This window comes from Onychostruthus taczanowskii, unplaced genomic scaffold (genome assembly GCF_017590055.1).
Source record: "Onychostruthus taczanowskii isolate IOZ18803 unplaced genomic scaffold, ASM1759005v1 scaffold25, whole genome shotgun sequence".
Taxonomy (NCBI): domain Eukaryota; kingdom Metazoa; phylum Chordata; class Aves; order Passeriformes; family Passeridae; genus Onychostruthus; species Onychostruthus taczanowskii.
In genome coordinates, this window is record NW_024499796.1 from 6,987,126 (window position 1) to 7,000,234 (window position 13,109).

At 44.7% G+C, this 13,109-nt stretch overlaps 2 protein-coding genes across 3 annotated transcripts in view; one reads left to right on the forward strand and one right to left on the reverse strand.

The window, feature by feature from the left end:
- Nucleotides 1–2,140: 2,140 nt before the first annotated feature.
- On the reverse strand, nt 2,141–11,791 carry TTF1 (transcription termination factor 1). Of its 2 annotated transcripts, none has more exons than XM_041406890.1 (12): nt 11,754–11,791; nt 10,993–11,093; nt 10,021–10,838; nt 8,968–9,224; nt 8,468–8,653; nt 7,286–7,364; nt 6,877–7,007; nt 6,144–6,372; nt 5,036–5,125; nt 4,752–4,817; nt 4,273–4,358; nt 2,141–3,893 (listed from the first exon to the last, which is right to left on the reverse strand). In XM_041406890.1, the coding sequence occupies exons 3-12, from the start codon at nt 10,827–10,829 to the stop codon at nt 3,700–3,702; spliced, it is 2,127 nt and encodes a 708-aa protein (XP_041262824.1). In that variant the 5' UTR covers nt 10,830–10,838; nt 10,993–11,093; nt 11,754–11,791; the 3' UTR covers nt 2,141–3,699. The 2 variants fall into 2 exon arrangements, with proteins under 2 accessions (XP_041262824.1, XP_041262825.1); XM_041406891.1 differs by lacking the exon at nt 11,754–11,791 and adding an exon at nt 11,408–11,743.
- Nucleotides 11,792–12,182: 391 nt separating this feature from the next.
- The window catches only part of CFAP77 (cilia and flagella associated protein 77), a 58,172-nt gene continuing 57,245 nt past the window's right edge, over nt 12,183–13,109 (forward strand). The window contains exon 1 of the mRNA XM_041406932.1: nt 12,183–12,308. Coding sequence (XP_041262866.1) covers nt 12,183–12,308 — 126 coding nt within the window. The remainder of the gene's footprint in view (nt 12,309–13,109) is intronic.

The following is a 13,109-nucleotide window of genomic DNA, read 5'->3' on the forward strand; positions in this document are numbered from 1 at the left end:
AGTGGGCGCTCGCTGCCTCCCGCGGGAGGAGCCTTAAAGGGACAGCCCGGCCCAGAGGCGGCGGGCGGGGAAACTGAGGCACGGGGCTGGGCCCGGGCGGGGTTATAGCCCGGGCACCGCCTCGGGGACGGACTGTGATCGGCCGGGGCGTTATTATAGCCTGGGCACCGCCTCAGGGACTGACTGTGATCGGTCTGGGCGGTGTTATACCCAGGCACCGCCTCACGGACGGACGGACGGACGGACGGTGATGGGCCCGGGCGGTGTTATCGCCCGAGCACCGCCTCAGGGACGGATGGTGATGCTCATAAAGGCTGGTTGGAAATAAACCACCATAGACTGGTGTCAACAGAGCAGGTATTTGTTTATTGCAGCGCTGGAGGCGAGGGGGATGTCTCCACCTCACTCACTCACCCTTGTCAAGTGCTGTGGTTTATTTATACAGTAAGTATTACTTAGTGTTGTTGTGTCATTATAACATCATCATCTACGTGCTGTGGCTAATTTACATAATGCTAGCTCATGCTTATAAGTAGTTTTTGTGTACTGAGCTTGCTCCTTCTGAATTCAGGTGTTTTTGGGGGTCTTCTCATCTGAACTTTTCAGCTTTGTCTTCAGAGCATGTGCAGTTATGGTGTTCCTTGGTCTTTCTGGATCTAACCAGACAAAATTCTTCATTTTGTGGTTAATTTGCTTTACATTTGCCAATTTCTCATTTGTACATCCTCCTACTTCCCAGTATAGCTACACCTTGTTTGTGAGATTATTCATCCTAGCAAATTTCTGTTTATTTAAGCATTAAGCAACTAGCTAACCATATACTGCATTGTAGAGAAAGCTATGATTCAGGTTATATAAATATACAGAGGTTATATTGGTGTCCTTTACCTCAAGCTACATAAGCATCTTGTAATATATATATTTGTATATATATTATATGTATATATAAATATACAGAGGTTATATTGGTGTCCTTTACCTCAAGCTACATAAGCATCTTGTAACTTTGACCAAAGTTAAATCACCATCACCTTTCTCCACCTCCTTGGTTAAGACCTTACAGGAAAGAGGGGTGAAAAAAAGCAAATCCCCGTTTGATCTTCAGCTGCTCCTTCAGCTTTGAAGTGCTGCAAACACAGCCTTGGAACTCGTCTGTCTTTGATAATGCCACACAGCTGAAGAGTTTTGTGCTGTAACACCACTCAGGCCATGAAGATGCCAGGGAAATGCTTGAAGCGACACATCTGCTTGAAACTCCCAAATTTTTAGGGTGCTTTTATGCCTGAATGATCTGTCATGCTGTTATTTATAATGCAGTCTGATACACAAAGCTTTGCCAATGTTATTTTCTTCATCATTCTGTGGAGCCTCTGTTTTTGTTTTTTTTTAACCTCTGCAGAGTTTGCTCTGTTTGCAGTAATACTGAAATATCCACGGGAAAGTGTAATCCCATGGGTCTGGGGAAGAGGATGGTAAAGGGAAAAGCTCCTTCCTTGTGCCTTTCAGCACCTGGAAATAATCAACAAGCAATTATTTGCCCCTGTGCTCACAGATTGCAGACACCTCACCCAAGGAGCTGAAGGGGAAGGAGTTTCCTTGCTCCGTTCCCAGGGAGATGGAAGCCTCTCTTTCCTCAGGTCTGTGTTTGCCCAAAACAGCCAGAGCAGTGATGGCTCCAAGTTTACAATTCCAGCCCTGGCTTGCTCATATTTAGCAGAAACTGCTTTTTAGGAGTATCAGCAAGATTTTTCCTGGGTAGTTTCTGGAGGGAGTAACAGGAGCTCATGCTCTGAGGTGACCCTTGGAGCTGAATGATCCTGGCTCACTGACCAAGGGAGTGAAAGTACCTCAGGAAAATATTTTGAAAGGTGGTTTTGAAGCCCAAACATGCAAGATAATGAGTGGAGAATGAGTTAAAACAAAGGCATCTGTCCTGTCTGCACTGCTGATTAACAAGCACCAATTTCACCCTAATAACTCTGAATTACAGCTGGATTGAAGGCCAGGGGAATGCCCTGGAGCAGGGAAACCTCCCAAGGTTTGGGATCCCTTACTCACACCAGACCGTTGGTAAGTGACTGAGAGCAGCTGAATTACTACTAATGAATAAATCATTAATGAGGTGAACTTCAAACCTTGGTAAACCACTGTTAAAACTTTATTAAATTCCATCAACTTCATTGAACTCTGTCAAAGTATTCTTTTCACTCTCTTTGGAGTGAGGTGCATTCCACTTAGCCACAACTGTTTTCTTTTAAAGCAAAGAATAAAATACATCTCAGCATGGAGACAAAGTTTATTTCTGCAAGATTTACTTTACAAACTCCACAACCAGGCATTGTTTGTGCTCTTGCCTGCACACAATACAGAGCATCTCCATTTTCCAGGGGGAAAAAAAAAAAAAACCAACACCTTAAAAAAGACAAACGTTTTAGGTTCAGAAATTCAAGTTTTTCAGTTTTTAATCTTCAAACCCATGAAGCAACACACAAAGACCTAAGTGGAAGTGGTGTGTGTTTTCCTTCCCCCATCCCATTTCATCTCTTAGCTGGAAAACTTTTGCCTCAAAGCAGTGGCTGGTGCAGGGGAGGTTTTGCCTGTCTCCCAAAAATCCCAGTGCTTTCTATCTTCAGAGAGACTAAAGCCAGACACAATTAAATATGGGAAGTTTTTCTTTAAAATCCCTTGCTGTAAGTCACCTTCCAGACCCTCCAACAAGGCCTTTATTTCAAGCCATTGAAAGTTCTGGATTTTCATTGATGATTAATAGAATTGAAGAGGGAAATTGTCACTTATCAAAATGACCCTGAAAAAGCAGGGACTGAGTCTTCTTGCTTTACTGTCTAGTACAGCACATGGGAAATATAAACAAGCCTTATAAAGAATTTACATAATAAGATATCTTTGGGGCTTTTTACATTAATTGAGTCAATTTACAAATAATCACTTCAGGCAGAGAGTTAAAATTATCATACAAAACACAAGCACAACCTCCATCTTATTACTTAATTTTCTTATTAAAACGTAGAAATTCTCCTTGGCAAAATAAAAATATATATGTATGCATATGTATATATATACACTGTTTTGTCTCTGTATTCCAAATATTAAATACAACATATTTGTTTTGGTTAGCATGCAATGATGAACAGTAACAGACAAAAGTCTTTTTTTCTCTAAAAGGGTTGAGAAAAGTATAAGTCTGCATCAAAAATAAAAGCAGTTGCTTTTAAGAATAAGATACCTGTTTAAAAAAAAAAAAAAAACACACTAAAAGTTGTGCTGTTTTCATCAACACAGTTGTCTTAAGACTTGATTATTACAGTTTTAAAAGCAAACTGAAACCTTTTTCCAGTGTCATGAATTTAAAAAAAATAAAGTTGTGAAAACCAAGTTCATTCATAAAGGGAAAACAGCAGCTCTCAACTCCACCAAAAAAAAAAGTATTTTGAGACATTTAGAAAGCAACTTGTATGCTTACATGAAAACTTCTAAAACCAGAGCTGAAGTAAATAAAATGTGGCACAAAAGCTCTGTTTAACTCAATCTCCAAGATGAAACAAGGCAATCAGAGGTGCCTATCCTGGCTCTTCCCATCATCAGCAGCCTGGTACTTGCAGGTGGTGAGCTGCACCCACTTTCAACCAGACCCATTTGCAGTTAAATATGCAAATCAGGCATTGCTTTTAGGACAATCCATTAATCACCCTCATCACTGGAGTCAAAAATGTCATTGAGTCTCTCGTCATTGGAGTCAAAAATGTCACTGAATCTGAAAGCCTTCTGCTGCTGACTGGCTGTTGAACTGACCAAGTTATTGCATTTCCCCTCTTCTTCCCTTAACTTTTCTTCAAGTTCTGGGAGTGTATTTTCATACAGATAGTCAATGATTTCTATGAGGAAAAAAGAAAAGGTTTTAATTGGATCTGTAGAGGAACAGCATCTCACAGAAATTCTGTTGTCATTGTTAAATGCACAAAATCTCTGTATTGTTCTGATCACAGGGGATGCAGGGAGATCAGGCATAACACAAACAGGCAAAGAGAAATTAGAATGCACAGTGTTAAAACTTTTCAAGCCAAGGTATTAAAAAGAACAGGCTCATAAGCAATTGCATGAAGAGAACACTGAAAATTATAAAAAAAGCATTTAGTAAAATAAGTATAAAGCCTAAGATTTTAGCCAGTTAGGAAAAAATTCAACCAGAATAAGTATCCTCTGAGATTCAAGCCAAAGCCTTAAAGAACACGTACAAACAGCTGGCATACTGACCAGAGAAAGTCCTTCTTTTCCATAAAGGGACAAAGGACACTTTTAGCCTATAAAACTTGGATTGAACATAGGCTCTAGGAACGTCTCTGCAAAGGGAAGAGTTCAAAAAATTAATTAGTGGTGCAAGGAGCTATCATAAAGCTTAACTGTTACTGAGTTATCCACTCCTGAGAGTGATGCAAGTCAAACCCCAGCTTATATTTAGGCAGAAAGGATGGAATTCAAATAAAAATTAACCTGTAATATCAAATCATAATTTTTCCCATTAGTTGATGAACGTTTGGAAGCACAGATACACAACACTCCTATCTGGAATGTTAAGGGTCTCAGATCTTGGCTTCCTGCTCAGTGCTATGCCAGGATATGCAACTGTAATGTTTCCAAACTGAATATTTCCTACAGTTGTAAAGGTATCAGAACTTTGATTCCTCTGCTTTCACTACCCTTTGAATCAATAAAAAGAGGGAAAGGAGGTTTACCCCATAGCACTACTGAGTTCATCCCAGTTTACTTCACTGGCATCCTCTGCTTTTGTTTCATACAACCTGTGAATGTGAGACAGAAGCAGTTTGCAAGCAGAACTCAAAAGACATCATTCCGTGCTCCCAGCTCCCCCAGAAATTCCAGGACATTTTGTCCAGAGAAAGAATGATTACAAACCATGTATCAAGCTGCAAAGCAGGCTGTTCTCACCCTGCCAACTTTTATAAGCACAGCTCAAACAGTGGGAGATACAAAAACATCCCAGTGCTCAGGACTGTACCTTTTAATAAGAGTGATCTTGGTCCGTAATCCATTGGTCCCTCTGTGCAACTTCTGCCCTCTGGTCAATTTGTTTGTTAAAATTGAATTCCTATGAAAACACACAAAAGCAGGTTTCTATCATTTCAAGAAACTCCAAGCATTAAGATGCTGCTGCTGTCACAGAGAGGCAGTGTTCTGCCAAGTGACAAGGGGAATTGAAGGGACACAGTTATCAATGGGAAGAATGGTCTTATTTTACTATGAATATTAAGACAACAAAAAAGTAAAATTATACATTCAATAAAACTACACACTTGGCTTTAGCAACAAGCAAAAATGTGCAAGAGAATATAATTATTATATGAGAGAAAGGACAGTGATTAAGAAAGATACATCACCGATTGCCTCAATATTTTACCATCATCCAGATCCTGGCACTAGGGAGCCTCACTTCACAGCAGGACCTGGAGAACCCTTCCCAACAACTGGGAAATCCTACACAGTGTGTCTACCTCCAGGTGAGGTCTTCAAATTCACCCCAAAAATGGGTGCAGCTTTTATAGGCCACAAATCAGCAAGTCAAAGTGACTTGATTATATTTTTAGCACAGGAACACCTGGATCTGATGGCACACTTCCCAGCCAGCAGGGGCCAAGGCTTGGCCAGGGCCCAGGCCTTGGCTGGGAGGATTTCCCCTAAAATATCCTACAAAGAAGCTGCTATTCCTGTCAGTTGGGAAAGTTTCTCAAAATCATACATTTCTTGCAGATAACTACACAAGGTTATGTGAAAGTTTCTGAAGCAGCTGCTTTGGTGTTAAACAGCTGGCATAAGAGTCTCAATCATCTATTTTTAGCTAAATAATACTGCTGGTGTTAGTCACAATGCCCAGGGTTCAGCATGTAAGCCAACTCTGCTGCTCAGGCCTCAGCACACCAGGCAGAAATCAGAGCAAACAGATTGCTATCAGAGAACTTGCTGCAGCTAGCAAGGAGTTATTTGTCTCAGACTCACCTGCAATGCCTCTTCTGTGCTCTACAAAGATCATCATTGTACAAACCACAAGTTTTGCAGAACAAATACACCCCAGAACACAATTTACTATCCCAGTTCAGTCCAAGCCTCACCATTTCTGTTTGCATTGTCTCCAGTACCGACTCCCCACTTTGGTTTCAATCTCAGTCCATGGCAGGGGCTGGTACAGCTGCTCGCGGTCGATCCAGACATCCGTGTTTGATTCTTCCAGGGAGGAAAGAGAGCTTGGCTTTTCTGTTCTCAGCTTTCTCCTCATCACATCTTTCACTGCACTCACTAATTTCTGGGTCTCTTCCTCTGTCCAAGGACCATAGTTAATAGCTAAAATTGAAAACCCACCAGGTTAAGGCACAATTTATAATGAATGATTAGGGGGAAAAAGGCAAAAGAGCAAATGTTTCCCTTTGCATTATTTTTATTTATAGGACCAACTTCTTAACACATCTCCTAGAAACCCTTCTGCATACCAAGCTTGAGAGTTCAGCCTAAACACCAAAGAACAGTCTGATCTCAATTTGTTATCTTTTTAAACCTGGCTGCCAAATTCCTTCTGCCCTCCCCATGAAATCATCTTTTTTAGATGTCAGTTCTGTTGATAAAGAGTTGTATTTGTTCCACCTTTTTTCCATTTTCTTTCAGAGATCTTTCTTATCCTTTCCACATGAAAATGCAGTCAGTGGTGTGAAGAAGAGGACCATCACTACAAATCCATTAATTAATTAAAAAACCCACACTTGAAGGACTTTTTCCTTATGTTTAAGGTACCTACATTGTACAGTTCAAGTAACATTACACAAAATGAATTTTTTTCTTAAAATTACATACCTGACTTGATTTCAGAGAATTTCATAGCAACTGAGAGGTTAGAACGGGACATCAACTCAGAAATCTTCTTCCAATCGTTGCCATGCAGAGCATGATACTTCTTTAATTGCTCTTTTTCTTCTGTAGTATACCTGGTTGAGGAAATGGGCACAGCTTCAGCTGTAAATTCAAACCATTTCAATCTCTTAAAGAGCTGTAACACCTGCAGGTGATCAGTGTTGATCATCACTATCACTTCAAGTCACATTTTGGAACACAGGAATCAAAAAGGGAAAACGAGCTATAAATTAAGTCACGGTAACTGGCACAAATGGGAGAGATGATCTTCATTTGAATCCATTTTTCATTTACAAATAATCAACACAGACTGCTATTAGCATTCAGAAACACTTGTAAAGTATTCCCTTACCTTCCTTTATAATTATTTGGGTCAAACATCTTCCTTGCTCGATAATATATCAACCTCCAGGGCCGGGGGATGCCCTCAGCTGGAAGGAAAAGGAACATTTTTAACAAACATTTCTAGCAGTGGTGAGGCCACAATGAAACAAACCCCAAAACCCAACACCACACATTTTCATGGCCATGGTGCCAACAACAGATTCTTTCCACTCACCAGCTACAAACTGCATGGACTGCCTGTGCATTTGATCCAGGTGTGATTAAAATTTAACTGGCATGCTGGACACACCCATTAAAGAGAGACATGAGACAGCCACCAGGCAGGAGCTGAGGAGACCCTGGGTGCTCCCAGACTGTTCCAGCTGGGAAAAGCAGGCACTGGGGCATCAGCAGAAACCAAGTGAAGATCTCTGCTGCAGGGAAGATCCACAGAGACCAGCCCCTGGGAACACACAGCCCCCTTGGGCAGCAGTGCCCAGCAGAGGGGACTGCAAGGCACAGAACACTGATGAGACTTTCTGCCAAATCCTCCCAGCCCAGGAGCAAACTCCCAGACTGGAATGAAAGTCAACATCAGGGAAATGTGCTGATGCAGAGGGAAGGACTGTGTGTCTGAAAGAACCACAGAGGAACAAATCTGTAGTTTGATCCCAGCATCCTGATCCATGACAGGCTGCCCTTTACTCTGCCTTGCCTGAGGTGATGTCACCAAGCACACAGAATAAAGCTCCTGGTGACTGAGGAGATCCCCATGTCTTGGAAGACTGGCATGGCTCAAGTTTCTTCCACCCCCCTTAGTCCTGCACCTGCCACCTATTTACTGGTGACAATTTCACACAGGACTTAATCACTCACAGCTGCCACCAGTAACCTTAATTACAGTTTAGCAAATAATACACTTAAAGCCATAAAGGCCAAATGCAAGTCTGGAAGTCTTTACTGGTCTTGACCATATTTAATCTCTAAACTCTTCCTGTTTGAGACCAGGTAATAATGAACAGTGGACTGTGCAGATTATCAACTACACCATGTCAGCACCTTCTTTTCTTACCAAATTTAGCAACATCAGTGCTTTCAAATAAAAATTATTTTACAGAATTATTATTTATTATTTTACAGAACATGCCAGGATATCACCAGGTTGCAGAATGCAACATTCAGCTGTCTGAGGATGAACTTAAATACTCACAGATTTTTTCACAAAAATGATGTTCTGTTTTCAGGCGCTGGATGGTGTGTTTATTTTCTGGATCCCTCGAGGTAAACAAAAGTTTTTCAGCACTGTCTATTCCAGTAAGTGCTAAGAACTCTTCAACGTTTTTCCGGATTTGTTTGTTTTCTTTCTGGGTAAATCTGCCAAACTTGACAGCTATACCTAAAACACAGAAAGGTTTAAAAAAAAAACACCTCAAACCTCAAGTACCATCTCTTGCACATTTCAGGATTCAGAAGGGAAAAGAGAAAACTGAAAGAGACAAAACCAGCTGGGAATCAGCAACTGACACACAAGTTTGGACTGAAATCTGCCAATGTGGAAGCAGATGCTACAAAAGAGAGAAACAGAAAATCTGTCAGTGGAACGAAGTGAACCAGACTGTGGGTGCAACAGACATGACACAAGAGACTTGGCCCTCTGTCCAAACATCAGCACAGTCCCTGCTCACTGCAACAGGATTTCAGAGAGCTCACCCTGTTTTTTAAACTCCTTAAACCTCATTAGGTCTCTTCCAGCCATTTTCTTGATTGAACTGTCTGATATATTCTTCACATGAGGAATAAACTCTTCCAGTTCTTGTCTTGCAGTATCCAAATCCACAAATGAAGTCATGGCAGAGTCCAGCCCTTCTTCACCATCCACACTGACCTCATCAGAGGCTGCCAGTTCAGCAAAGGAATTGTTCTGCTGCTTCTGCTGCTCTTCACGTGACCCCAAGGCTTTTGGAGTCCTAATATAAAAAAAAGGCATAAAATAAAATACACCACTAGAACTCCAAACCAGAGATGTTGTTAACATCTCTACCATTAAAGGAATTAACATATTTGTTAATTTTGTTAATTACAGAACAAAAAATACTTCACACATCCACTGCCTTGCATTTCTAACCTTTTAACAGAATAATTGTAATTTATTTCCAATTTTCTATACTTACAATAATCAAGGAGCTTTCTGAAGTTCTGAAAATCCACAAAACTCTCACACGTGGGCACACTGAAGAAATAATGCCTCTTCCTAGCACTGGCCCACTGATTTTTTCCATCTGTCTCTTACTAGTGCTCCTGTTTTGTTTTCTAGACACTGCAAAGGCATCAAGAACTCCTTACACGAGCATTTATTTGCACAGGACATTCAATTGTTTAGCTGCCCTTACTAGCTGCTTGGTTAAAATGCACATGTTCACTGTAAATATCAACTTTAACGAATGAAATCTTTTTCTTTTCCCCCCACTTTTCTTTTTTTAAATGTGAAATGTTTGCAGCTAAGCTATTTCCATACCTACAGTTTTTAAAGAGGAGAAAAGAGCCTACACTGAAAGTGTTCTTAAAAATTGTTGTTGGATCTCCACAAGCAAACTGAGGTTTTAAAGTTGGTCTCTAACATCACAAATGCTGCATAAGTTCCAAGTTTTCCTTTAAAACACACACAAAACAGGATGAAGACAAACCTGGAACCCAAATAACACCAAAGGAATATATCTGGGGAGTGGAGAAAGGAAAAAACCCCACAACAAAACCCGAACTCACATCACATCAGACTCTGAAGAGCTGTCTTCCATGACATAAGGGCTGCTTTTAGGGGCCTTTGTAGCAAGTGCTGCAGTCTTTGCAGCTCTCCCAGCTGCTTTACTGGGTGTGGAAAAGCCAGCAGGGAGCTCCACGGAGACCTCAGTGATGCCAGAAGAAGCATCACAGCCTCCATCCTCAGCCGCAGGTGAAGGCCACCCCCTGTCCTGCTCCGAGGGTGACAGCAGTGGCTCAGCTGCTCCACCTGTGTCCCCCTGGCCACGGCCCTCCCTCCTCTTCTTCCTCTTTTTTTTGGCTTTCTCTTTGTGGCCCTTGCTGTGTTCCTCTGAGGGAGGCAGCTCACACACCTCCTCCTCCTCTTCAGGCTGCTTCAGTTTCCTTTTCTTCTTGTGTTTTTTAGAATAAACATAACCAGCAGCACCCTCCTGGCACTCCTGGCTCACAGGGACACAGCTGGCATCGCTGAGCTCGTGGCTGCTCTCCTCACCCTTCCTCTTCCTCTTCTTCCTCGGGGAAGCAGCTGCTCCAGTCCCATTGCTGATCCCATGTTCCACCTTCACAAAGTAATTATCCAGCACAGTCTGCTGCTTCTCAGCCTTTTTTTTCAGTTTTTTCTTCTTTTCCCTGCCCTCCTTGCCCTGTGCTGCTGGATCTTCAAAAAGCACTGGGGAAATGTGGCCAGGCTCTGCATCTTCCACAGTTTCAGCATATTCATGGTTGTTGGACTCATTTGATTTCCTCTTCTTCTTTTTCTTCTTCTTGACAACATCCTGGACTTGAAAATCACCTGCATGTGCTTTGCCTTTCATCTTTTTTCTCTTAAGTAAAAGAGAGGAGTTTTATTGAAGTGTTGTCATTTACACTGTTTTTGTTTAAAACAAAACAGCCCCCCACAAAAAAAACCCAACAAAAAGCACAAACCCCACCCAAAACCTTAACAATTAAAAACTCAATTCTATCTTAGGCTCTTACTTTTCAATCCAGTTAGTTTTGTAAAGTGCCTAGGAAAAGCTGATGCCTCCTTTGTCAAACAGATGTGCATCACAGCTGCCCCCAGCCTCCAAAGTGCTTCCCTACAACAACAAGAAACGCTTTAATAAATTCAATAACTATTAATAACTATTAATTTAATAACTATTTGATTTTCAATAGCTAAGCAACGTCTGACAAGTGTGTTCAACTGTTCAACTCAGCTTTCAGCCCTGAAACAGCGCCAAGCCAAAAGCAACAAAAAAAATACGAGACTCATCAGCACCAAACCCAAAATTCTCTAATTAGAAGCGTCTGAGTGGCCGAGCTCGGCCCTGCCGGCAGAACTCAGTCACACAGAGGTGGCAGGAAGCGTTTTTAGCACATTTTCTACACCCAGCACGTACAAAACACTCACCACGCAACACCCCCGCCTCACGTTTGAAACATGCGCCCTTGAATCTCGCATTCCCAGGGCGGCTCGCACCGCCGGCCGGTCCCGGGCATCCCCTCCCCGCCAGCGAGGGGAACGAGCGGCCCCGAAAGCTCCGCGCTCAAAGCACAAAGCGCAGCTCGCCCCTAGGCCCAGATACCGATAAACCCCGGCTGAGCGCGGCCGGGCCGGACCCCGCCGCTCCGGGGCTACCGAGGGAGACTCCCAGCGCTCCCACAGCGCTCTCGGCAGCTCCGGGGTCGGTGTGAGGAGCCCGCAGCCCCTCCCGGCCCCGCCACCCCCTCCCCGGGCCCGCCGGGCCTGCCGCTACCTCCACGCGGTGTGCGCCCGCGCCGCCGGCCCCCCGCGACCCGCGCCTCGCTTATCCGTTCCCCCGGCGGAAGCGGCCCCAGCCGGACCCATCAGAGCGGCGCACCGCCTGTTGCCTGGAGACGGACGCCGCCGCGCGCGCCGCGAGTTCTGAGGGAGAACCCCGGCACCGGCACCGGGGCCGTGCAGAGAGCCCCGGGATCGGCATCGGCACCGGCACCGGGGCCGTGCAGAGAGCCCCGGGATCGGGACCGGCACCGGGGCCGCGCAGAGAGCCCCGGCACCGGGACCGTGCAGAGACCCCTAGGATCGGCACCTGCACCGGCACCTCCGAGCCAGCCCCGGCACCGGGACAGCCGAGACTGCCCCCGGCACCCGGCCCAGGCCTGGGCCCGCCCGGAGACGCCGGGCCCGGGCGCGGCCGCCCAGCATGGCGGGCGGCAGAGCGGGGCCCCGGCGGCGGCCCATGACCTTGGCCGAGGCGGGCCCGGGCACGGAGAACGAGCGGCTGGGGCTGGTCCGGCTGAGCATGCTGCGAAACCCGCTCATCATCAAGGTGAGCCCCGCGACCCCCATCCCACAGCCCGGGGAGGGTGCGGGTCACGGCCGCCGCGGGCAGCTCCACAGCAGAAAAGTTTCCCCTTAAAGCGGTTAAAATCAGTTTCCCCTCCCCCAAACTGATTTATCTGACAAGGAAATTGTGTTTCCCCGCTGCTCCTTCACAAGCATGGCCGTGCTTTAACGACCGGTGCCCAGGCGGGGATGGGCACAGAGCAGGATGGGATCTCCCTGCGAGGGTTTTCCCAAGTGCCGAGGTCTGGGAAGCACTTGGGGACAGGGTCAGATGTCACTGGGGCTGCAGAGGGGTCTCGGGGAGAGGGTCACACAAACGGTATCCACCTAAATTACACCGCCCTTGGAAGGGGCCGCCCGGGGCGGTTTGGAGTCACCGTTCAGGAGGAGCTGAAACTTGCTGAAAGTTGTTTCTAGTTCAGTCTCTCTCAACAATTTCATCTCTATTCCACGGCCTTCCTAAGGCAGCACAGCTCATCTCAGATTGCACACAGATGTACAGACCGTGTGAGCTTTCTGTCAGGTTTGGACAGTCCTTTACAAATCTGTTTCTCACATCTCCCCCTGGGTTCCTCTTGGAGTTGTCCTTGCTGGAAAATTGTGGGAGATCAACTGTCCCAGTCTGGGCAGAGCCCCCACACTGCTGAACCCCCGGTTTCTGCACTATCTTTATTCTCCTGCTGTGATGATTTTTTGTACTCGTGAAAGATCAAGGAACACCCGGCACTCATTTCTCTGCTCTGAGCAACAAAGTTCTGATGGGTCACAGGCTGGACTCGATGGT

Coding starts and splice junctions, on each gene's coding strand:
- TTF1 (XM_041406890.1), bottom strand. CDS start 10,829: ATGAAAGGCAAAGCACATGCAGGTGATTTTCAAGTCCAGGATGTTGTC. Junction 7,365..8,467: donor TCATTTTTGTGAAAAAATCT/GTGAGTATTTAA, acceptor TTTTCCTTCCAG/CTGAGGGCATCCCCCGGCCC. Junction 4,818..5,035: donor AAGATCACTCTTATTAAAAG/GTACAGTCCTGA, acceptor TCACATTCACAG/GTTGTATGAAACAAAAGCAG.